Source organism: Ammospiza caudacuta, chromosome 4 (genome assembly GCF_027887145.1).
Source record: "Ammospiza caudacuta isolate bAmmCau1 chromosome 4, bAmmCau1.pri, whole genome shotgun sequence".
NCBI classification, from domain to species: Eukaryota; Metazoa; Chordata; class Aves; order Passeriformes; family Passerellidae; genus Ammospiza; species Ammospiza caudacuta.
This window is the reverse complement of record NC_080596.1, coordinates 35548232-35573034: the sequence shown is the minus strand read 5'-3', so window position 1 is coordinate 35573034 and position 24803 is coordinate 35548232. Positions and strand designations below refer to the sequence as shown.

Sequence of the window (24803 nt, the reverse complement as noted above, 5' to 3'; positions counted from 1 at the left end):
ATTTTCTGATCTCCAAGGACTGCTGTGTGTTGGAATAATGTAGAGCATAACTGAGGAGTGATTTAGAGAAAATGTAGATTTTGTCTGGTTGAAGAGAAGACCTGGTATCCTAGCACTTCTTTTGGTTTTAAATGAGGTTTTTAATTTGGAAGAGTGCTCAGCATTCAAATGGCCCATTGTGATACATAGTGCTGCCATCACAGGTGCCTGGAGCCTGTCTTAGTCCCTGGAGTGGAGGATAGATGATTTGCTTGTCCTGTTACCAAACCAAATAAACAGCCATTGAAAGGTGGTACCTACTGTCATTAAGTGAATTGGTGGTTGTGCTTCAGTGAGTTTTGCATGGGCCTTCAGAAAATGAGCTCAGATCTGTCTGATGTTTATAGCTGCATCACTGAGGGGTGTGCCTACATTTGTGCTGTAACTTATGGGGCTTTGACTTCTTATAGAAAAGATGATGCAATGTGTGATCCTCACTGCAAATCTGGAATATTTGAAGATCCCACCAAGTCTGTTTGATGTAACACTTCCTGCACAGTGGTAATTCATGTTACACTTAGCATATAGGAAGCAGAATTTTAGGTCTGTCTGCATTTAAGAGCTCCCCCAACTTAATCAAAAGCTAATTTATTTTTAAACTGACGTAGCTATTTCTTTGTGGCCACCTACTGCTCTGTAAACTGGGAAATTGGTTCAGTTTAAATTAGCTGATGCTTTGTTTTAAGCTGAATTAAGAGAGCATAAACTTTGATTTTATGCCAACATAATAACATAAACTAGAGCATTTTTCTCTTGTAGACAAAGGTTTTAACAAGTAGTATTTGTAATGCTCACTCCACAGTCTACAAGAAATAAGAGCAAATAAAGTTCCTTTGTATATTCTTTTGTCATCTTCCCGTGGGGAGGGTTGGCAAGAATTCCTAGAGACAACTTTATTTGAAAATGAACTTTAAATGTTATTTCTTAAAACTTGAGGTAGAGTGAACTTTATGACTTGAAAGTTATTTATTGTTTACAAGGTCTTTATATATAGTTTTTATAAAAAACCAAAGCACAGTAGCAGCTTTTTCTGCACATCTGTATTTTCAGGTGACCAGCAGGACAGTAATGATAATTTTGACATGTAGATATGTATATGCTGAAAAACTACATTCAGCCTGTTTTATCCAGTGTCTAAGATATATTTAGAGGCAGAGCCTACAGGAGAGGGTTTTTCCTTCTTGTTCACATTCCCCAGTTGGCACTGGGCATTGGTTGAGGCAATTCCAGTGCACTTTCTTTTCTGTCCCCCACCATAGCAGTGCTTTAGCAGTGAGATTTGCTGGTTTTCTCTCCAGATGCATGTTTCTTATTCCTATCTATTGTAGGAAATGGAAAGTTCAGCCTCATGGAAATATGGTTGTGGGTTCTGTATTGTAGCTGCAATGAAATGTGTTGGGATTCCTTGACCATGAGTGTCAGGGATTTGTTTGTGCAGGAATAATTAGTCTCTCGTATTTACTTTACAGTGCTGCTTTTGTGAGAGAGCAGTTCTGTGGCTAGGATGAGTTGTGATAAAAGCACATCTCTGTGTGCACAGTTATTACTTACCTGGGAAGCTGCCGTGGCAGATTCTTTACAGGCTCATTGACTGCAGGTCCTTGTGAGCTGTTGAAGCAGAAATCACAGCAGAGACACTTTCATGGAGACCCCGGGTCACCCTGGAATTCTGTGCCTGTTCTTCCCAACAGATGCAGTCCATATGGAAAGGACTTCTGTTCATGTTTACAAGTGTTTATTTGTAGGAGTGGATTTGTTGCAGCTTTTTGTTCCTGTCAGGTTCTTAGAGTGGTTAAGTGCCTCGGAACAGCCAAGTGGAATTTTATCTGTGGCCATTTGCATCACAGCTGGGGGAAAGGAAATCCTTAATAATTAAGGATTGTATTCCATTAAACAGCAAATGGCCTGCTTGCTCTGTGGCATAACATGATCATTTATTAAATTCCTCATGAAGATAGTTTGTTAAAAACATTTACTTTACCATCATTTATTGATCATATTCCATCAAAGTGACCACAACACTCTTCCAAATAAGCTCTAGAAACATCTTCTGTTTCAATTATTTTCTTGATAGTATATCTGCTTTACAGTAGAAAATTCCTGTTTAGTCACAGATTTGAAAGTACTTCCTTTAAAAAAATGAATGCTTGTATTTGAAGTCAGTACTGGTTTTGGGTTTAGATTCATATTATTCTTTTCTTTTTTGAGCTGGTAGTTTTTATTTTAGCATTATTAGTAAAATGAAAAATTCTGTGGATCTTGAGGGGAAGAAGCGAACTGGAATATCAATGTTTCCATCAGCCTTTGGAAAGAGAGGGGGCAAATGTTTCTTGGTGGTTCACTGATGGAATGAGGATAAATTTGCACGCAATTTCTGTCAGGAAAAGGGGAATTTACAGGGTATTTAATGCAACCATCAGACTTGAGAGCTGGTTCTTCAGCCTTGCTGTATTTCCATCATGCTACAAAGTAGGTGTAATATCATCTTCTGAAGGATAACTGGGGGAGAAGGGCAGAATGCTTAGCTGCCTCCAGTTGCCAGAGGGACCTGTTGTAGAAGCCCTTGTTCACTAAAGCAGTGAGAAACAAAAAAAAAGCCATGACTGTGTATACAAGTACTACGTTTTCAGTATTCCCTTGGCCGAAGTGGGATTAATTACAAATATTTTTGTTAGGATGTCAATATAGCAGTGGTCACTGAATTCAAATTGTATAAAAGAATTGGATTATTACTCAGTTATTAAATTGATATCTGACATAAACATCAATAAAGCTATTTTAAATTATTTTTTCTTTCTTTACACAGTTCTTCTAATAAACTTTCAGATGAATTTTACTAGGTTACCTTGAATCCACAAGGATTTTGATTTTACTTGATGGTCTTTACTCTGATAAAGTAATGCTTTTAAAACTAAAAACCAAAAAGGCCAAGACTGAAAAGTTTTGGGAAATTTAGACATAGTTTTTGCTGCTACTGACTTAAAGATTTAGCCTAGGTTTTCTGAAGGTAATTGTTACTAAATAAAGGTGCCTCAAATACAGTGGTAATTGCTTTGCAAACATTGTCTAAGGCTGCTTGGGGCATACCTGGCTCCTGTGTGAGAGGTTTCTTTTCTGTGGTTCCTCTCGAGTCATGCCACAGGATTGCAATTTTCTGCTTTCCTTTTTGTTTAAAATATTTAAAGTAGACTGACTTTGTTTTCATAAGCTGATGCTTTTAAATACCTTGGAGCTTGGTCCTCATGGAAGGGGAGCATTTAAAAAATAACCCTGCATGCATCTCAGTGGTCATTATGTAAATTGTTTATATGTGTTTGTCTTAAATGTATTTTAAGAGAGGAGAGCCAAGAAGGGAGGCTGTGTCCTACCCAATGGTTACAGCTCCTCAATACCTAATTTTGTTGATGTGTAGGCCCTACATTTTATTTATATAAATCTGTTGCCAGCACTGTAAATATTAAAAGGGATTAAGTCTAATTTTTAAAAATTGGGCAATTGCATTGCCTCCATTAAAGTTCACTGTGTGGTTTCCTGAGCCTGTTAATTTTAATTGATGTAACATCTCTGTGTTACAGCTTATCCTTTTATTTGTTAACACTCCATGAAATTCTTGTGTCTTTATTCCTCTTCTTACATGTTCTAATAAATGCAAAAATAGTTTAAAAAAGTTGGTGCTTAAAGCATCAACACTGGCAGCTGAGACATCAGTTTGCTCATAGCAAAAATTTGTGTCAGTCTTGCTTTTAATCCATGCAGTTATCCTCATAAGGCTTAATGTGATGACATTTGTAAGGCTTTTTGTTGCTTTGTAAAAAATCTTGTTAAACTTACAAAAGCAGGCCTTCAGCTGCTAAGAGGAGCTGGCTCACCCTGAAACACAAGATTTCCAGTAAATGACAGGGTTGTATATTAAATGAAGACATGAAGGTGCAGGTGTACATTTTAGTTCCCTGTTCTTTTGTGCAACGACTCCATACAATTGTGCTGTTTTCATACATGAATAATTAAAGGTGTGCAGCTCCAGCTGTTCCTCTTCACTTCATGGACCCAGGGTATAATTCCACAGAAGTGCTCTGGGCACGTGTGCACACAGAAATGCACACACACCTGTGTTATGGTGCACTGAAAAGCAACTAAAGCCTGTGGGATAAAGAGATAAGCATCAGTTATCTCAACTGCTCTACATGGGGACTCCCAGCACAGAATTAGATGTTTTGGAATACCTCTTGGGTTTCTTGTTCTTTTCTTATTTAGTTAATTTTAGCTGGGAAATTTCATTTTTAAAGACTATCAAGTCTTTAAACAAGAGTGTCTCCATGACAAAAGAGCTGGTAATTTGAGGCCGTGTGCTTTGACATCAGTACCCGGAGTCACTCAGTCTCCGTGCAAAATGTGATCTTTTATCTGCTTTGACAAGTAATTTTTCATTTTTTCTGTAGCAAGACTCTTTTGCTAACATTAACACTTTGGCCAAGTGACTTCTCCATGTGCCTGCAGTAGGCTGGCATTTAATCAGAATACAGTTTATTATTTATTGTGAGGGCCTTGATGGGGTGGGTTTTGCTCACAAATGAATATTTGTGGAATATATGGCATTTTGTTTGTAGTACTCAACACTTGCTGTTGCAATGCCTTGGGGAAAAGGCAGTATTTCCAAATATTAAATTTGCTAGATATTTTTTGTCATAGTTGAGATGGTTGTAATACAAAGCAATACACTCCATTTTCAGAAGGCTTCAAACTGGTTTTATTGTAGCATTCATGCTTTTTATACATTCCTACAAAACTCCTAAGTTCACACTTCACTCATCGGTCACAAAAGACAAAGTGCTTATTGGAATAGGTAGTTGCAGGTTCCTCTTATTTATCCTTCTTTCTTTCTTGGTTTCTGTGTCAGTGACCTTGGTAGAAAATTATTTCAGGGGTAAACATGGATCCTCTTATCAAACTTCTCTCTGACTCACAGAAGTCACTGCAAAACTTCTTCTACAATTTTTCCCATAATTTCTTATTATATCAGTTTTTGAGATGCACATGAAAAGGATTTTTTTTCCTCAAGTTTTTGGCCCTAAATAATTGAATTTGCACTGTAATTAAAAAATACCCTTTGAAGGAATTTGGGAGTTACATAGTTTTGGTTCACTGTTGCTGAATAGAGGCCACCTGCTAATGGTGTACACAGCACTGCTGATTTGCATAAAGTCATTTAATGAATGTAAGTATTGCATTTTACTGCTGGTGTGTTTGAGAGCATTGGGGGAGGATTATTTTCTTAAATATGCAAAGCATTACTCTTTATTTAGTGTTGTTCAGAAAGCAGCTGCCCTAGAGCATTGCTACTGTACTAATCTTAGCAGATTAGCCTCTAAATATTTCAGACTCTTAGGTAACAGCTCTTATTAGTGTTTGCCAAGTTCTCTTTGCTGTACCTGATGAGCTTTATTATCGAGGGCCCCAGGCTTCCATGGTCTCAGCAGAGCAGTGTTGTGTGAGAGGAAATGTGAGTGTGAGGAGCAGTAAGGACAGCACAGACTCCATTTTCATGCTGAGCTCCTTGCCTGGGAGCTATAGCTGTGACTCTTCTGCACCACTGATTTAGGGGGTTTGGTGGCTCAGCAGAGATCATTTATAGCATTTAGACCAGACATTCCAAAGAGGATGTGGGGACACTGTGGAGCACTGAGGTGCCAAGACTGAGGCTGCAGTGAAGCTGTTTTGTTTGAAGGGAGCAGATCAGTGCCAGCAGTAGCACTCCTGAGCACTGGGTCACAAACTTTTGCATGCTCAGTTCTGCTTCCTCATGCAGGTTTATTGTGTTTACCTTGGGATCCCAGCACATTCCCCTTGGGATCCAGATTAAAAGCTGTAGGATGGATGCTGGCTTTGGTCTCAGTTCTTGGTACTGCTGTAAAGGCTCCTGCACTGGTGTCCACAAGAGTTTCAGGTGAAGTTCAGCTGGTAACTTTATTTTCCATCCCTCATCACTTGGCTTTATGCAGTAGAACAGGAAAGGTGCCAAAGGGTGACTCTGCAGGAAGGTGGGAGTTCTGACAGTACTAAGCCACAGCAGATCTGCCACTTCTCAACAATTCTGCTGAGCACAAGGCTTGCTTTGTCAGAGACAGAACAGCAGAAAATGCTTATAAACACATGTTTGAAATAGAAAAGTGTGTGGTTCAAATATGAGTAAAAAACATATCTGGTTATGACTTTTCAGTGACTGAGGGTTTTTTTAAAATTTTTTATTTTTCAATTTCAAATGCAACAATTTATCCCATATCCACTGGCAGGCAGGTACCAATTCATAGAACACCCAAAGCTGACTTAAGCCATTCCATGAAGTTCCTTCCATTAAATAATGAAGTTCATTTTTGAAAGGGTAGGGGGGGGTTTGGTTTGGGGTGTTTGTTTCTTTGTTTCAGTAAGTGGTGTACGTGAGGTGTGCATAAATAGAGGTGTGCATAAATACTGTATTATACTTTTGGAAGTAAACGTTAAGGGAAAGCATCCTTTTCCTTTTTTCATCATTGCAGGAAAGCAGGAACCTGAAGAGGTAATTTACATATTTCAGCAGATATCACATAAGCTTTTGTGACTTTCAAACCCATTTTAAACCTCTACTACTGATGAATGTGCCCTGTAACCTCCTAGTGGAGGCACTAATTTGAGACATCAAACTTCACAGAGTTACAGGATCGGTGTCTCTGGGAGTCCACAGATCTTAATCTCTACTACCAAAGGGAAAATCAATGTCTTTACCATTGGCTGTGTTAATCCTTTTCCATACTCTGTTCATCAACACAGTGGATGGGGTTCCACAGAGAGAGTTTTCCCCCAGGAGCATCTCTGGTTGTTTGGCACCTTGGTGCACATCTGTGCAGCTGCTGTCCCGACCATGCAACCGAACTTTGGTGTGAAGTTCAGTCTTCTCCAATAGTTTGTCTGTGTATCATGAACTAATTCAGATCCAAATTTAGCCAAATGATCACGAGCAGTTTCACACAAATATTTTAGGCAGTAAGTTTAGCTGTGGTTAAATATCTTTGTCATCAAGAATTTCTTTCTGACTATTGACTGTTTGACTTGACTCCTTGCCTGGAAAAATTTGATTTTCAGTGGAAGTATGTGGAATACTATTATTTTGATTTTTTTTCTCTTTAAAGGCAGAAATTCAAAAAGGAAATCATCAAGTTATTTGGCCATTATATCAAGCTGTTTTCTGTGGGATAGGCACAAAATAGTGCAGTTCAGCAGAAAAAGTCACATAAAGGAGATCATTTTACTTTTTGGTCAGATTGGCTAAATGGAAGCTAATCAAGCTAATAGGAGTTCTCCCTAAAATTATTGTTAGGGTATTTTCAGTGTGATGATTAGCAAGTATTTCAGGTGAAAATCAGTGCTGAAGCCAAAGTGGGGCTGTTCCTGATGGTTTGTGGGCTTCCAGTATTTCTTCAGTATTACAACCCAGGGCTGTAAGCTCCCTGGCTTCCTGTCAGGCGTTCCATTGCTTAGGAGCAACGAGTGTGTCTGAGTTTGTTCAGCATCTGGTAAGAACCCAGTAGAGGAGAGGGACCACAGGGCCACAGCAGGCAGGAGGTAAAGGAGCTACCTCCATTTCCTTGCTGCCCTCTCATGTGTTTGTTAATAACAGCATTGATGAAATATGTGCAGTTAATAATGATTTGATCTAACTGAGGTCCTTTGAGAAAAGATAAATGGAACTGTTACCAGTGATGAGTGCTTTGTGACTCTGAAGAAATAGGAATGGCAGTGTGAGCTTCTGATGGGAGTTATTGTATTGGATGAAAAACCTCTATAATTGCTGCCTTTTGGTTGATCATGCCTGAATCCTGCCTGATAGGGATGTGTGAAGAACTGTATCTGTCTGCAGTGACTGAACAAATACTTGTTGTAGTGCATCCCCTCTTGGAATTAGTATCTTCTCAAATTGTCATCCCAGCATCCCTCGTTTCTCCAGGGCAGGCTGAGTGCAGGCAGAATATCTGGGCTGTGCTGGATTAGCCTCAGTGCCGTGGTGCACCCTTTGCTCTGCACCAAGGATTGCTCTCCTCTGCCCTTGCTTATTTGGCATTTCCACTTCACAGACATAACCACGTGCCTGGATTGACCAAAGGTGCCAACATGAGCACGTGCCAAAAGGCAGCTCTCATCTTCCCCAGCTGCCTCAGCCTGTTTTCCTTTTCAGAAACATTTAGGGGTATATGAGCCTGATTCAGAGAAGGATTTGTTCCATCTCACTTCTGTGATTCAGGCCTTTGGGAGGAAAAGAAAGAATGTGATCCTTGAAGAAGATATCCTTGAAGATGTGTCAGACTTGAGTTTGGCTAGCAGGGAGTTAGGCTCCTCTGGCTGATCAAAACATCATCCATCATCTAAAATCACAGCCTCTTTCTAGTCCTGAGGGACAGATCTGTGGTTCTGCAGGTATTTGGAACCAAGTCCTGTTCTGGAGAAGGAAATGACAAAACAAAAGCACCTCCTGCTTCAGGCAGACACCAAAGCTTGAGAAGCTTTCCAGGGTGCCATCCTGGCCTTCTTGGTAATAGGGATATGACAGATGAAAATGTTTGCTCTGAATTGAAAAGGCTGTGCTTGGAGTTCTTACTAGTCTATTTAATGAACAGGATTTTTCTATCGAAAAGTGTCATTTGCTATGTACAAAGCTTAAAGAGTTGCGAACTTCTTTGTAGATGTACATGCATAGCAGACCAAGTGAGCTGCAAATGTTACAGGTTTAGGGCTGTATAGCATCTGTGACATACCCAAGAGGCTGTACTAAATCCCATTTCATGAGCAGTATCTTTGATGCTGCTGTACAAAGCAATGTGCCAACAGCCAGATGTTTTAGGGGTCTCAGTCCTCAGCTAGAAATGTGAAGGTGCTCTTCTAAGCTGGTACATGGTGTCTCATCCCACATTTGGTTTGCTTTAAAGATGAGACATTTGGGGGTATTGAAAGCTCAGCTCAATGCAGGCAGACAGAAAGCTGATTTGGGGAAGTTAGGGGTTTTTTTGGGAGGGTGGAGGGTGGTGTTGGCTGGCCCCTTCATAAAAACACAGAGTAATCTGAAATACAGAACCAGCCAAAACCACAAACTCTGATTTAGACCTACTTGGCTCTTGTGAATCATCATGAGCTCTGCACACTGAGTCAGCCAAGAGCTGGTTTTCTCTTCAGTATTGGGTAAACACAAGATGTTTCTCTAGGCTAAATATTATTAAGTTAAAAAGTCATGTTTATTTGTCCTGTATAAAAAATGATTAATACAGAAAGTTACCATCTGGCGAGATCTGAAAATTCTTTTCTTTTACACTTAGTTGCTCAGCTCAGCTTTGAACACAGATCACTTTTAGGGTACCCTGATTTTTTCATTTGATTCTATAAGTGATAATTATTTGGATCAAACTACTTGACAAGGCTTCCTGTATTACCTTTGGAAATTGCAATTTCATTTAAAGTAATTAAGGAAAACCACAGGACTTAATTTGTAGTTGTACCATGATGTGGTGTGAATTCTTAAAATCCTAAGGGAAGATGGTGCAGCTGACAAGCACATTTTCAGGGAAAGCTTTAGATGTGGACACAGAGAGCGGTGTGGAAATGTGGCACAAGGGCTTAGTTAGGATGTTCTACGCTGGCCAGGAGATTTCTCTCTTTGCACCTCTTCACAGTATGTGTGAGAAATTGTTAACAAGCCCTAGTAGGTTGTTACTCTGCTGAAATTTGTGATGAATTGTGGGGGGATTTTCCTCATCTTGCTTTATTTACAACTTGTAAGATGTAATACTGCTGAGAAAAAGGTGGTATGACGTTAGAAAAGTAAGAGTTATGGAAAAGGCAGTTCTGAGGGTAGGGAATTTAAAACAAAGCCCCAAAACCCACAGCTGAGAACATACAGAGGTGCAATACCAGCTCTGCAGTAGAATTATAACCCCCCTCCTTCTCCCCAAACCAGCAACAGCCATCAAAACATGGAAAAGGTGACTGGTGTTTATCTTTTCTTCCCCATTTCCATAGTGCGGCTCCATGACAGCATATCAGAAGAAGGATTCCATTACTTAGTCTTTGACTTGTAAGTATTTGTTTTGCATTTGTTTAGCATGTTGGGAGTGGGCTACACCTGGAGATGCAAGTGCAAGCTCATGAGATAAATGCTTGGTTCTGGTGCCATGAGCTGCACAAATAGATGCAAACAGCTGGAAGGACAGGAACATAGTTCGTATTTTGCATGTGCAAGAACTCATTTCAAAGTGTCTCTGGAAGGATCCCATTTATTCCATAAAAACTAGTAAAACTCCACTGGTGAAGTGGATTTTAATATAATGTGTAGGTATGTAAGTAAAAGTTGTGTGCTACCTGCCAAAGCGAATCAAAGATAGACTCAGAAATAAATATTTGCTGCAAGTCAGATGTCTAAAGGAAAGATTAAAAAAAAGCATGTGGAACACTAATTTCCCTACAGAAAGTCTCAACTGCTGGATTAAAAAGGTAAGCCTGAGTTTAGAGAGGGAAAGATTCTTTTAGTATTTTATTCGTGATTGATATCTTACTGCTTTATAATGTTTCATTTTGACACCACTCAGAATGTAAAGTGCCCAGCATATAGAAACGAAATTTCCTACTGATATTCTCTTTTGCTTCAGGAATTTAGGTCCCATGCGTTGTTCATGTAGCGACTGGGCCTGCATGGAGCTTGTTTTTTCCAGATAAGGCTTTTTAGTGGAAGCAGGGATGGTGACAGCATGAACTGTGTGTTCATAACTTGAAAAGAGAAACTGATTTCTTCAGTCTTCCCTGGGATGGGCAAACTTTGCCACTCATTTGAAAAGTTACTGCTTATGGTTTTGGATATGGACAAACCTGAATGATAGGGATTGTATTGCAAGACTGACTTAAGTAAAATTCTCTCTTTGAACTGTAAATTTTTCCAGGCAGTTTATGGTTTAACAGACAGCACAGTCACCCACCTACCCAAAGAGCTTTCTTAGGTCCCCCTGTGGTTTTGCTGGTTAGAATGAGAATACATTATTTCCCCTGAAATGGAGTATAGCCCATTTCTAAGCATACAAACAGAAGTATTTGCATTCAGCATGGCTAAGTTAGAACCTGAATCTTCCTGCACACAAGCAATTGTATGCTTTCATGTTCAAGTTGCATTCTGGTTTACTTCCTGACTTAACCTTTTTTTAAAGAAATCTTTAAAGACTTCTTCAGCACTAGATTTCAGACTAGAAATACACAAATATTAAAATAGTCTGTCTGCAGTGAAGGCATTCAGGATTCAGGACTCAAATCCTAACTGGGTTCAAGAGAAGCTTGTGTGTGATTTGTGTCTGTCCCAGGTAAGTGCTGTGACTGTTGGCTTGGAAATGGCTCCAGGGCACAACACACATATTTGTTCTCTGACATGCACTGGGGTTTATTTTGCTTCTTTTTTTTCCCTTAAGGGCTACAAAGGAAATCTTTCTATGTGAAATTGGAAAAAGCTTCTTAATTCAGAACATTTCTAAGAAGTGCATGTAAAATTCTTAGTTCTAGGGACAATATCCCTTTTAAAAAACAGTGGCTTTTTTTGTTGTTGTTGTACTGCTGTACTGTGAGGAAGTGTGCCATACTATAATTGCAGTTAGTCCACGTCTGCCTTAAATTTTATGTATAGTGCCAGACTTATCTCAGGGGGTTATGATTGTGATGTGAACTAGAACATTTGAACAGCTTCAGAATTGTAGATAACAGTATCTAGATCTCAATAGTAAGGGAGCAAATAGAAGCCTGTGTTCTGCAGTAAAATGTTAATGTGTAACCCAAAGATACTGCCTTGGCAGAAAACTAGATTCCACAGGAAGTGTTCTGCCTTGGCTAGAACTTCCTCTGTTCCCTGTCAGTCCCATTCAGGACAAACAGAGGAACAGCCTCAAACATATATATATATGTATATATAAAGCTTTTATGTTTTGGCCATGTGGTTTGAGGGGTTTGTAAAAATTATTTTGCAAAAAAGAAAATGTCTAAATGGCAGAGGCAGTGACTTTGCTGACTGATAATTGTTTCTGGAGCAGCAACAGGTTGCATTCTTGAGAAACTTTTGCCAAATTACTGGGAATGCCTGTTCACAGTTGATTTTTCACATTCAGATTAAGAACTTGTTGCTTTAATGCTCGCTAGTATTATTTGTTAGTGAAACTTCACCTTTTACAAACATGTGGTTGCTGCCATGATAAAAAGGTACTGTATGCACTTCTTGAACACACAGGTCAAGAACCTGCTTTTCTTTATTTAGTTTTTACTCAGCAGGAGCCTGACTGTGGTGTAACACTGTCACTCCACCCACACATGCCATCATGTCATTTTCTTAATGATTTCTTTCAGACTGTGTGGGATTTGGTACGGCTGTTTCCTCAGAAATTTCTTTCAGACTTCATCCCACGTAAGAAAGTGAAGGGGAAGACTGCCCTTTCTGTGGATAGGAAAAAACAATCATTGTTACTTTCTGTTTTGAATTTCTAATAATCTCTTTGGATTAAATGCCACAGAGATGTCTGCAGCCTATTGCTTCACTTGTATACCTCAGGCTGTGCTTTTATCTGGAGAAAGAAACAGTGCTGAATGTACTCCATTGCAGACATGCTTTTGGGTGAACAGTTCTGCTGTCAGATGGGAAGGTGGGAGTCTCTGGAAATCCATGTGGAAAATGGCTATTGAACAATGAACTTCATGAATTTAATAATGGACTTCATGAAGTTTTTGCTGCCCTTCCCTATTGGTTAGAGCAGCTGCAGTCAGGATTTGCGTCTGTTGGACCATTTCAGTTGCTAAGCACGAATGAGACTGTCTTCAGTCTTAATGATGTTAGATGAGTTCAAATCCAATCAATTCTGTCAGTATTAATTGCTGTATCTGAATGGAAACAGCTGTAGCACTTGAAAACTCTCTTGTGCAAGTCAATGAGATTCTCTATTTTCAGTGCCTCCCGTTTTAATGCACTTGATGAGATGCAACAATTGGTACGTTAAGAATCCTGGCCTTGCTTTTAGATTCTAACTGCAGGAACTGTGTAGAATAAACTGAAAATACAAAAAAATAACCTAATTTGGAAAACAGTGTTTGCCTCAGGTAAGTACCTGGGCCTCTCTTTCAGAAGTAGAAAGGCCACAGATGAATTTAATAATTCTATGGCCACTGTAAGATGCTTCCTCCCATTTCCATTATCAAGGAATTGAAGAAGTAAACGTAAGCCAGGAGGAAACCACACCAGTCTGATCATCATCAGAGGCTGGTTTAGCTGTCTGTGCTAATGTGTATGTTTCTTCCAATTAATCTCTTATATTTGCAAACATAAACCAGCAGTTTTTCTCAAAGTGGTGTGGAGTGCCTTGGTGTTGCTTCATGCTGCTTGTACCTCCTCTGTGTAAACAAACCTATGTGCTTTATTTGTTGCCACTTTAGTATGCTCTTCTCAAAAATCACAAAAGAACCAGAGCAATTTGTACAAACCAGTAGCTTTTAGGTCTTTTCATCATTTAACAATGGTTGTGAATACCAAGCAAATGTTCAGTGTCAGCATGTAAGATTTCATATCCCCTTCCTCCCTCCATGCTGGAGAAGAGCAAACATCAATTTAGTACTCTCTTCTTGTCTTTTCTTTCTTTAGCTTGGATCAAAAAGAAGTGTTTTAGGAAAGAGTAAGATCAAAGGATGCTTTGTTTTTTCATTCATCACAAAGTGAGAATTATTCCTCTTTACCAGAACTGTGGCAGACAAATATATATGCAAAAAGGAGTTATGAAAGACTGTCAAAATATGCATCAATCAAACATTTTGTGCTACAGCAACCAAAGCCAGTCTCTGGAAGGCAGAAAGCAAAAAGAGAATACAAATTAGGCAACAAACTACCTCTTCTAGATTTTACTCCAGACTTTTGTACAAAATAGCATTCTGTTACCTGAAAATCTCTACATTAAGAGTCAGTAAGACAGAAACTCAGAAAAAGGATGGTGTAACTCAAATATAAATGAAATAATGAAAATCAAGTTATTGAACTGGCCTTTCTCCACGAAAGGAGCTGGGCTGCTGGTTGAGCAGGGCATTTCTGTCATCGTTTAATGTGGCTGAAAACTGGGCTCTTCTACAAAGTGTTAGTACAGCAGTTTGCAAGTGAATGTTACAGTTCTGAACATTCCAAGTATTCTCACCTTGAATTTTTAATCCTAATTAACTTAACTGTATTCGATACTAATTGTGTTCACTGTAGTATAGATTTTTAGGCATCTCCATCTTTAAGTGTCTTGCTGCACACTCAAGCTTTTATGTTTGGGAATTTATTGGAAATGTAATGTGCTAATATTCACATTCATACCCAGCAATAAAATGCAAACATTGATCTTTCATCTAGGAATTATTTATGTAAGCACCTGTATATGTGAAGAATTGCATTTAGCTGTGCCAGTCTGTCAGCCTATAGCATGGGAATGTTACAGGAAGGGTCTTCCTGTGCTATGAGTCCCCTCTTGTGACACAGGCAGACAAATGTTATGAAATTACTGAAGAGCTTATGAATCTTCATCTTACAATGATTGCTAGAAAACTTCTCCTGATTTTAACCCTGTATTTGCTGATAGGCATTGTATGCTCATGTATTATTGTACCAATATTATCCATTACAATGTCCCTCTAGGGAGATCCAGGCTAATGCTCATCTTAAGTATTTATTTTCATCCCTCTTAACCTTTGTTTTGCCCAGCTAAACTGGGTTGGCTTCTCTGAGGGGATCTGATGAGTGACTGGGTGGCCTGGTAGCTGTTCATGCTGCATATCCAGTTCTCTTTTCTGAGTTTGAGTGACTAGAACTGGTACAATATGAGGAGGGATTTTACCTTGCTGTCACCCTATTCCAGATGCAATCAAAGATTGTGGCATCATCCTGCTCAGGGCTCATCCTGGACTGTGATCTTTGCAGTATAAAAACACAGTTTTATTGCTTTTTAACCACTTTCTACCATTAAACCATTGATTCTACCAGGAGCTCCTGAGTATGCAACCAAGCCACTTCTGTTACTGGCCCCAGGATCATACAGTTCTTCCCGTGTACATAACTTATTTTCAGTGGTGCTTTAACTAGCTATTCTTATTTTCTCCACAAAGATAAATGAAACATTTCTAGGAAAAATCTGCTGTTAAACTGATTAAGGTACCCTGATTCTACTGATACTTCCCTTCCAACTCAGTAATGCTCTTTTTAGGCACAGCACAAAAAGCCAGCCCCTCTGGCACCTGGGTACACCTCTCTTGTGATTTGATCTACACTGAAAGACCCTTTTCCTTTTTTAGCATTGTTGTGTTTTAGCATTTCTTACCTTTGCCTAATATTGCAGTTTTCAATTTATCCTGAACTGTATTGAGCTTCAGCCACAATTTTCCTGGGTGGTCAGTTCCCTTTTTCCTTGTAGTTCTACTCCTTCCTTTTGACATCCATAAATGATGTCTGGCATCTTGCCTGAAATGCTGCTGCCCTTGGCTTTTATTTACTATTTATGATTGCACTTGCTCCACATACATTTTATTCATGTAATGATTTGGATGGACAAACACTCCACTTTAGTTCCTGCACCTTGCTGCAAAACCTCTTGCATTTCTGTACAAATACTTCACTTAGTCCTGTCTGACTTCTTCCTGTCAAGTTAATTTAAGGTGCACATTTTCACTTGTGAAATCTCCTTTTCCCCATCTTGCTTTTTGTAACAGAGTCACTGGAGGTGAATTGTTTGAAGATATAGTTGCAAGAGAGTATTACAGTGAAGCAGATGCCAGGTAAGTAATTTGTTTTTCTAATGATTGCCTTTGATAGTTCTAAGATAGTTACTTAAATATATCCTGGTGTTTGGCATCAGTTTCCCAGCACAGTCTGTGAAACTCTAGGATTTCTCCAGGAGTTCTCTTAGACTTGGAAGGGCAGAGTTTGGCAGTTTGAGCTCACGACCATGTGGTGGAGAACTCATGAGAAGTCTTGGTGTCTGCTGATCTGAAAAAGCTGAAGTTGGATCTCAATTACTTTTACCCATTGTTTCCTTTGCAAACTGGACATAACAGTTCAAGTATCTCATCTGTGGGTTCTTAGATTTGCTGATCAAAGTCTGAAGCATAAGTTGATCGTAAAAGAATTTTGCATTAAATATGATTTTTTGTTCTCGGTCCAGAAGTGCTAATTTCCTTTTCCAATTAGAAAATTTTTGTTGTATTTCATCAATAAACAATTATACTGTGTGTCTCATAGTCTGAGCTCAAATATGAAATCTCTGGCAATTTTCTACAAGTGCTTGTTGAAAAACTTGAATAATAAGTTGGCAATTATCGTAATTTGCATGCATAAAGTATCAGGGCCACTCATCTCATGTTTGTCCTCATATAATAATAAATCTTAAATATTGTCATAAAATTAAGAATCCTAAACATTGTGGTCAATTACTTTAAAGAAAATATGTTCACACTCTTCACATTAATTGATCTGCAAGTAAATTTAAAGAATCCTTATGTTTCTGTGTGTTTACAAACACACCCCCCCCAATAATACATATTTAGTACATGCAATTTAAATTATGCCTTTACATTTGGAGATCACTGGGAGATGATTGGAAAGAATAAAGTATTCCTAACAGCAGTAGTAGGATAATAATGAACAGACAAGAAGTTACTCTGAATATTAGGAAGCTTCCATTTCCAGATCTTACTGCATCTGTAGGAATGATAGAAAGATTAATACTTTAGGCATTTAAATAAAAAACAACACGCAGCAAAACACTCTGTAAAAGAGAAAACAGCAGTAGGGTTTAGGTGGGGTGGGAGAAGAGGAGCTATGTTGAAAAATTTTTCAAATCATTTTTTCCCTGCTGTGATTGAAGCAAATTTCCACTATTGATGCCAAAGGCCAGTATATGTTGTCCTTGTGTGTTTTTAAGGTAGTTGGGAATTAAAAGGAAAAATTGCAATGATGATTCCTTCTGTTCTAGAATTATGATATTTTGGAAGGGGCTGTGCATATATGTGTATATATATATATAATATATATATATATACATTTTATTTTTTCCGTACAAATTTGACGAAATAAGTGCAATATCTGGTTATGATGCATCTGTGTATTTTGTGTATCTATCTATCTAGATATATCTAGTGTGTGTATGTGTGTATCCCTCTAGCAGTAGTTGCTGTTCTCTGTGGATGCCTCTCCCAGGACTGTCACACTGGTCTGCTCCTGCAAGCCCTTGCTCACGCCAGTAGTCTGTACTCAGACAAATCGAGCAGTGAGTTGTGAACTACTTGCCTAAGAAAGGGTTTTCAGGCTTGGGCTCCAGTTACTGATTATGACCATTCCTTCTGAATTCCATGGTCAAAAGGTTTTGGATGAGCAGCATCTTGACTACTGTGTATTACTTATCATCACTACTCGTGCCACAACGATGTCTTTAAAAAAAATGCTAAGCTCTTGTGGTGCCAAAAAAAGTCTGAAAAAGTTCCAGTGCTCTAAAATATTAATATTTTAGTTGTGCTTTATGGCATCATGGATTGGCCAAAACTTGCACACCTGGGTATGGGAAAATAGGTGCTAGTTCAGTTACTGAAAGCACCAAATTAAAATATTTGTCTTAATTTTTAATGTGGATTTTCACTCCCCAGGTGAATCCTAACTAAACTAGAGCTGGACACTATTTTAAATGAAAATGCATGCCGCCTTTTTGAATGACTTGGCTTTGTTCTACTAATAGTTTTAAAGAAACCATTCAATTCAAAATGAAGAATGTTTTGCTTTTCCTTAGCTTTTGACTTCCATTGTTTCATTTGTTTTCTGTATATCATCTCATTTCTGACCATTTTCTTGTTTCAGCCCTTGTTGTAATGTTAACTTCACCACCAAAAATTAAGAAAACCAAAACATCCCACTAATTGTTTTACTGCCTCCACTTTATTTTTCCTGTGGCAGTTTTTGGAAACTGGCAAAAGCTTCGATACTGCTGAATGAAAATACAGTCTGATGAGTCTGTCTCATAGGTGTCATATGTTCCATGTTAAATGTCTTTTTTGGTTTGGTTTTGGTTTTTCATTTTTTTGATGTGTTGGAGCTGGAAATATCTCAGCAATGTTGTTGTTCCAGTTCAAACAGCAATCAAGACTTGTCAAGAGGTGTAAAATTGTTTTTGTTCTTTAACTTTTTCTTTTAAGTTTTATTTTCATTTTGTATTTAATGTGATTATGTGCCTTTAAAATGTTCTCCCTTCCATTCTGCCCTTGTATCTTTGCAGTCATTGTATACAGCAGATTCTAGAAAGTGTTAATCATTGTCATCTAAATGGCATAGTTCACAGAGACCTGAAGGTCAGTATCTGGTGCCCATCAATTGCATATAAGAATTTTGGGGTTTTCTTTCGGCTGGGTAGGGGCAGAGGGTGGGCTGTGTGCGATGCTCCCTTGCCTATCCTATTCACCCTCCGAACAACAATAATGCATGATGCCTCTTTCAGTGTGTGCAAGTCTACAGGCCTAATAGACATCATGGCAAAGCGGGGACGGCTGCCTACAAAGTGTCTCTTGCCCAGGCGCTGGCTGTGCCCCGCTGTGCCCGGTGCCGGGTGTGTGGCTGTGCGGGCCGGGAGCTGACCCCGCCTGTGATGTGTGGCAGCGTGCAGATGTGAGCGCCGCGGCCGCGCTGGGGCCCGCCGGGCAGTGCCGCAAGGAGCAGCCGCTGTGACGAGCCCTGAGGCAAGTGCCGCTGATTGCCGGCTAAATTAAGCGGCTAGGAGCTAATTATTGATCTGGAATAGCTGGCTTGGAGGGGCTTGGGGACCACCTCCATGATCGCTGCCATTTCTAACCTAATTTTTTGGAAACTTCTACAATTCTTCAATGCCTCTGTGAAGGCTTTGAGTAAGCCAGGAGGAAAAAGCACAGAGGATGCCAAATATTTAATACGACCTTGAATTAGTGGCAAAATTTGTTCCTTTTAAAAATTACCGTTTAAAAAGTCATTGGTGTTAATGTCCAAGCGAAGCCAAGGCAGCCGCCCCGCCGCCTGTGTGTGAGGGCAGCCCCGCGCCGCGGAGCCTCAGGCTGCGGTGCTCCGAGCGGGGCAGGGCAGGGCAGGCCGGGCCGGAGCGCAGCCACCCCGGCCGCGCCCTCGGCCGCCGCCCCGCCGCCTGCTGCTGGAACTAACGGGCGCCCATGGTGTTTGCATGCAGTCATTGCATTCAGCAGATCCTGGAGGCCGTGCTGCACTGCCATCAGATGGGCGTGGTCCATCGCGACCTCAAGGTGAGTGCTGCTGTCCCGCCGCCCTTCCGGAGCAGCATCCCTGCCCCACAGGGCCGCCAGCAGCCGAAATGTAAATACTTCCCTCTTTTGCTTTTCCCCTCGGTTCATTTGTTTTTAACTTGGCTTCACCTATATGCAAGAACAAGTTCGTGCTCACCAGAGGGAATCTGCTCGAGGCTGGCCACTACCTGGCTGTCCAGCACCCGGCAGTACAGGCAGAACAATACTGCGTGTATTTGTTGAACACATGGTCTTCCACTGTCATCCAGAGCTTTTGGGACAGGGCATGAGGGCAACTTCCTGTGTCTCATCAGCAGAATCTGTAGTGCTTTTGGGAAGCACAGTAGCCTTTGCATGCTGTGCATTTTATAGTGACAGAAGGCCAGCTGCTCTGGGATTGCTGGTACAGAGACCTCTCTCTCCTGCAAATGATGACTGGGCAACAAAACATCTTTAAAAACCGGGAATTTCTACAGTGTTCTCACCACACTCACCTGAGGAGACCAGTTCCTTCTAGATGAGCTTTAACATTGGGATAGAAACCTTCCTGAAGAAAACTGTGCTGAGAGAGCATTCCCTCTTTTTTAACAGTGTACATATCCAAATGGCCTGAGGCATCTACTGGAGGAATGCTCTCTGCCTTTAAAATATGTTGGCAAGGAAAGAAGCAAGTCTAGATAATTTTCTTTCATTGTGAGGCTCCAAGAGAGAAGGCTGTCCCAGAACTCATAGTAAGTTTGCATTTTGGGCACTTGAGCTTCATGATCCTCAAGGAAAAGAAGATGGTTTATTTTGAAATCAAATGGAAGTCTGCACTATCGATTCTTCATGAGGCAGAGAAAAAATGGTGTGTACACTAAGGCAGCAAAACATACTAATCCCTTGTGGCACGGATTCTTGGGCTTCGGTTTTTTTCTAAATGAATTCTGAGGAGCAGAAATTTCCTCCTAGGATAAGAGTTTCTAGTGGTTATAATGAATAATAATGTTGGAATCAGAATGCTGTCGCCTTTCTTGGCTTTTACTCCCAGACTTTTACTCCCAAACAAACTGTTCTTGTCTGACTTTATAAGGTCCATGTTGTTGTCATAAGGGAACACAAAGGGGTTTGCCCCAAAAGCTCAGAGAACAGGGTGAGTTTTGAAGATGTAGACCCCAAATTTTTTACTCATTATGCACTTCTGGATTTTCCTTTGTCACATTTGTACAATAGGAGACTGACAAATCTCTGTCCAATCTGTAAATCTTGCATGACAGCTGGGTAATGTGGAATGAGTTTAAAGGGAACAATGTCAAATTTGTCCAGCTGCTTCAGTAGTTCTTGTCCACGCTGTACATGCAGTCCTGTGCTTCTACATCAAAAGGAATTTTAAAAGCCAGGATTGTAGCTATGCAAGCTGATGGAATAAGGGATGCTTTCTATTACTTTTCATACATCCACACAAAACAACTTTTTCTTTGGGAACACATTTAATCCAGCTGTTGCCTGCTCCAGACCATGCGTGGATTTCTTATTCTAGCAAATCCAGGCTGAATTGAAAAACAGTGTGAGAAAAAGTGTTCCTGCCAAGCTGTAGTGCCCAGTTTCATTCGGGAAAGTGAAAACTTGAGGAAGCAGAAAACCATCCTTCTTCAGTTACAGCTTTGTGGCAAAAGCCAAAAAACCCAAAGAATTAAATGAAAGACTGTGGTGAAATCGAGCAGAACGCCATGTGCTGAAAAGAAGATGCCAGGAGCAGAACAGCAAGATGTGGAAGATGCTTATGGGCTGGCATGGATCCTTGAATTGCAAAACTTGATGGATTTTTTTCCAATAACTCAGTCCACAACATGATGGCATGCTTGGGGGTGGGGAGATTTTGGATGATCCCATTTTTTTTAACTTTCCATCTAGGCTGATTCAGTAGCAAACAGAGAGGTGCTTTTGCAGCCTCTTATGACCTGCAGAAGTTCTTGCTGCTGCTCTGTTTGTAATCACTCGTGTAAGTCAGAATGGTGGTGGATCTTAGACCCAGAAAAAAATTAATTTAGCTTTACCAGCTATCAAAAGTGCACTTCCAGGTAGGAATTGCCATTCTTGTCAGGCCATAGCCTTCCTGCTTTTGTGAAACTTCTGTGAGTTTGTCATTACGACCCTCTTACCTTCTACCAAAGAGTGGCTGCTTTAGGTATATTCAAGGAAAAATACACAGAGCCTTAAATACTTGGTATCTTAAGGATTAAAGACCTCTGGGAAAGCATGGCATAAATCATGTTAATTTATTTGTAAGTAATTTTAGCAGTTAACAGTGCCATTGTGCATGCTTGGCTGCCGCCCATCGCTGGGGAGCACAAGGTGACACCGTGAATCCAGGAGCGAGTCCTGCACGGTGCTGTTAATGTTTCCCAAGTAATTGCACTCATTCCCAGTTAATGCATGGTAATCACCCACGTGCCTCTGGCCAGCCTCAAACAGCTGCTGCATGTTGGTGAAGCACTCAGTCCCACTTGGCATGGCCCAAAAGGCTGTTGTCTTTGGCATGGGAGTAAGTCAGGAATTCTGGTGGAACATACTCATCTGTTAAAGTGATACTTCTGCAGAGAAGAGACATGCAATGGAATAAAAAAACAATCCCAAGAGGAAAACAAAAACCGAAAAAGCCAACTAAAAACCGAACCAGCATCAGAAAACACAAAACCGGTGTTTTGAACAAAATCACTTTTTGGGAAAGCGGTATGTGCTTGGTGGGGTAGTGCTTGTATTTCATCTAAAAGGATGAGGCTTTTCACTGCTTTTGGCTTGCCTGAAGGTCACAAGCAAATAGGATCATCCGCTGCTTTAAGAGGTTTATACAAGAACAGCATTCCAGGAATCAATTACTGTGAATGAGAGGAAACCTTGCAGAACTATGTGACTGTGTGTTGAAATTAGTGTTGTTAAATGGCAAAGAGTGTGACATTGCGTTGATTAAACTAGAGAAGAGTCCTCAGCTATGCACTCGCTGTTTCATGTAATGTAGTTGGGATGGTTACTGAAAATTTAAGTGAATGTAGAGATTGTGTTTTGTTCTGAGGGCTCTTCATCTCAGTTTTTAAAACCGTGAAAATAGAACATTCATCAAGTAACTATTGATGAAAGTTTTTTAATATTGTCGAGTCTATGACACAGCGACAAAGTGATGAGTGAGAGGACAGTGTTGGTAATTGTTGAAAAGATGTTCCTTTGGTGAGAGGGGAAAAAGCCACCTTTAGACCAAAGAGTTTGTCAGGGCCCCTTGTAGTGTTAATTAATAGAAGTATCACCGTGGCTGAGGTCTTACTTAGGCTCAAGCATATTTTGCTGGATACCTGACATGTGTTAAAGATAGGCTTTGCTGAAAGAGGCTTATGATCTTAATTGTTTCCAGCCTCAGTACGTGCGTGGGATTAACTGCCATCACATAAATAGTCCCTTGGAAGTGATATGATTGCTCCTGGGTTCAGCCTGGAATACACATCAAAGAGTTTGCAGGACTGGGGCCCCAGCACCAGCCTGGCCATAGTGAAGTCCCTTGTCACAAACCACTGCAGAAATTCCTTCTGAGGAGTCACAGCAATACCTGTGAAAGTGAGGTTTTGTTGTTCTGTAAATGTAGAACAAAACCTTTGTTAAAAACCATGGGCATTGGAAAGCCACATGTGGCAAGAAAATGCTTTGAGAGTCACAGTTCTCTGAAATAATCTGTTGATTATTTCAGTACTTTTTTAGTTGTATTTTTAAAGCAAACATTCATACAATAAAGTTGTCTTTGGGCAATTTACATTTTATGTATTTGCTAACTTGAGTTAAAAGGATTCATTATGAACAGTAGAATGAACACAATTGTTATGTTCAAATCCTTTACCTTTAATTGTGTGAGTGTACCGTAGCATTTCATTTCAGATGTGACCAACATACACCCTACAGAACAAAAACAAGGTGGGAACTTTCACTAACTAACATGGTTATTTGTAAAGGTTCTCTGCAGGCACAAACGTGGGTGTGCTGGTTTTGCTGAAAGATTTGCAATGTAAATACACCTGCCCTCTGAATACAATCACAGGGCTGTTATTGTTGGGATGTCATGCAAAACATTTCTGTTTGACAGCTGTAGATGCCTGATCCTGCAAACTCCATGGGCTAGACTAGTCATCAATGAGTCCCTGTCCTTTGGGAGTCTGCTGGGCCATTTTTCCAGTAACAAGCTCTTGGGAATCTCTGAGCTGCCTTGTCACACAGCAGGTGTCACAGCTCCATATGCCCCTTCTGACTCTCTTCTTCACCCTGTCCTTAGTCTTGCTAAGAGCTCGTGAAGGCTGCTTACAGGCCTGGTGATTCTTTCCAGATAGGAATGGGAAGTGCAAATTTTGCAATTTCATGGAAAAAACTCATGGGTTTCTTCTCTTTTTCACTCCTCTAAGTATTTGTTCTTTTCCAGAGTACTGTCTAAAATATATTTACTTATCTTTTTGTTTCAATTGTTTTCTCTCTCTGAATAAAGCCTGAGAACTTACTTCTAGCTAGCAAATCCAAGGGAGCAGCAGTCAAACTGGCAGACTTTGGATTGGCTATAGAAGTCCAGGGAGAACAACAGGCTTGGTTTGGTAAGTAAATACCATTTTTCCCTCACCATTTATTCAGCATAGTGGTTAAGCCTCCCCAACTGCCCCACTCTCACCTCGGAGTGGAACATGTAACTGTGTGACTCTTTGACCCTGGAAAACCTGGATTTCCTGATTCCTAGCTTGTGCTACCTTCCATCAGCCTGTAAATCTGACTGAGGTGCACACAACCCCTTTTCTCCCACTTTCTCCTCAGTAACTAGAGGCAGAAAATAGGGGTGTAGAACCTGCGAGGGAGACTGGTGGTTTCCCCTCAGATCACTGAGGAGTAAGGCAGTAGGGTAATACTGCTGAGTGTGCCTGCCCAGGCATCAGAACATTTTGTCTGAACAGGTCTCTGTCAGCTGGAAACACCTGAAAAATTGATTCTGAAGCACTTTGGGATGTGACTTCAATGAAAGGGAAAATAGGAGGGATTGAGCACCTGAGGCTGTAGCCAGACACTAATTACAGATTACTTGTTACAGTTAATAGATGCCTCAAGGAGAATGGTGGGAAATGTCTAATACTGGTGATTTTAAACAATAGTGCGTGTACAATTGTCATACATGTGTCTCACATACCACCCTCTTTGAACAGATGTGAAGCATGGGGAAAAATTTATTATAAATCCCAGGTGGAAAAATATACAGAATAAAATATTTATAGCAGCTGCCTATTCTCCCTTAGAGGAGCTAGAAAGTGCAGCTTGCAATGGAACAAAGTGGTTGGAGGCTTGGAACAGAGGCAGAAAAGTGTTCCTGGGCAGTGAGTTGGGAGGTTGAGTGTTCACAGCTATAAGTACATGTAGATGCACAGGCAGTGCCATTGGACATATGTTGGCAG

General features: G+C 40.2%; 1 protein-coding gene across 1 annotated transcript in view; it reads left to right on the top strand.

Moving 5' to 3' along the window:
- Window positions 1-24803, top strand: part of LOC131556533 (calcium/calmodulin-dependent protein kinase type II subunit delta-like) — a 128961-nt gene that overhangs the window by 66574 nt on the left and 37584 nt on the right. The window contains exons 6-9 of the mRNA XM_058803172.1: window positions 10078-10132; window positions 15802-15867; window positions 19287-19359; window positions 23858-23960. Of these exons, the coding sequence (XP_058659155.1) occupies window positions 10078-10132; window positions 15802-15867; window positions 19287-19359; window positions 23858-23960 (297 nt within the window). The remainder of the gene's footprint in view (window positions 1-10077; window positions 10133-15801; window positions 15868-19286; window positions 19360-23857; window positions 23961-24803) is intronic.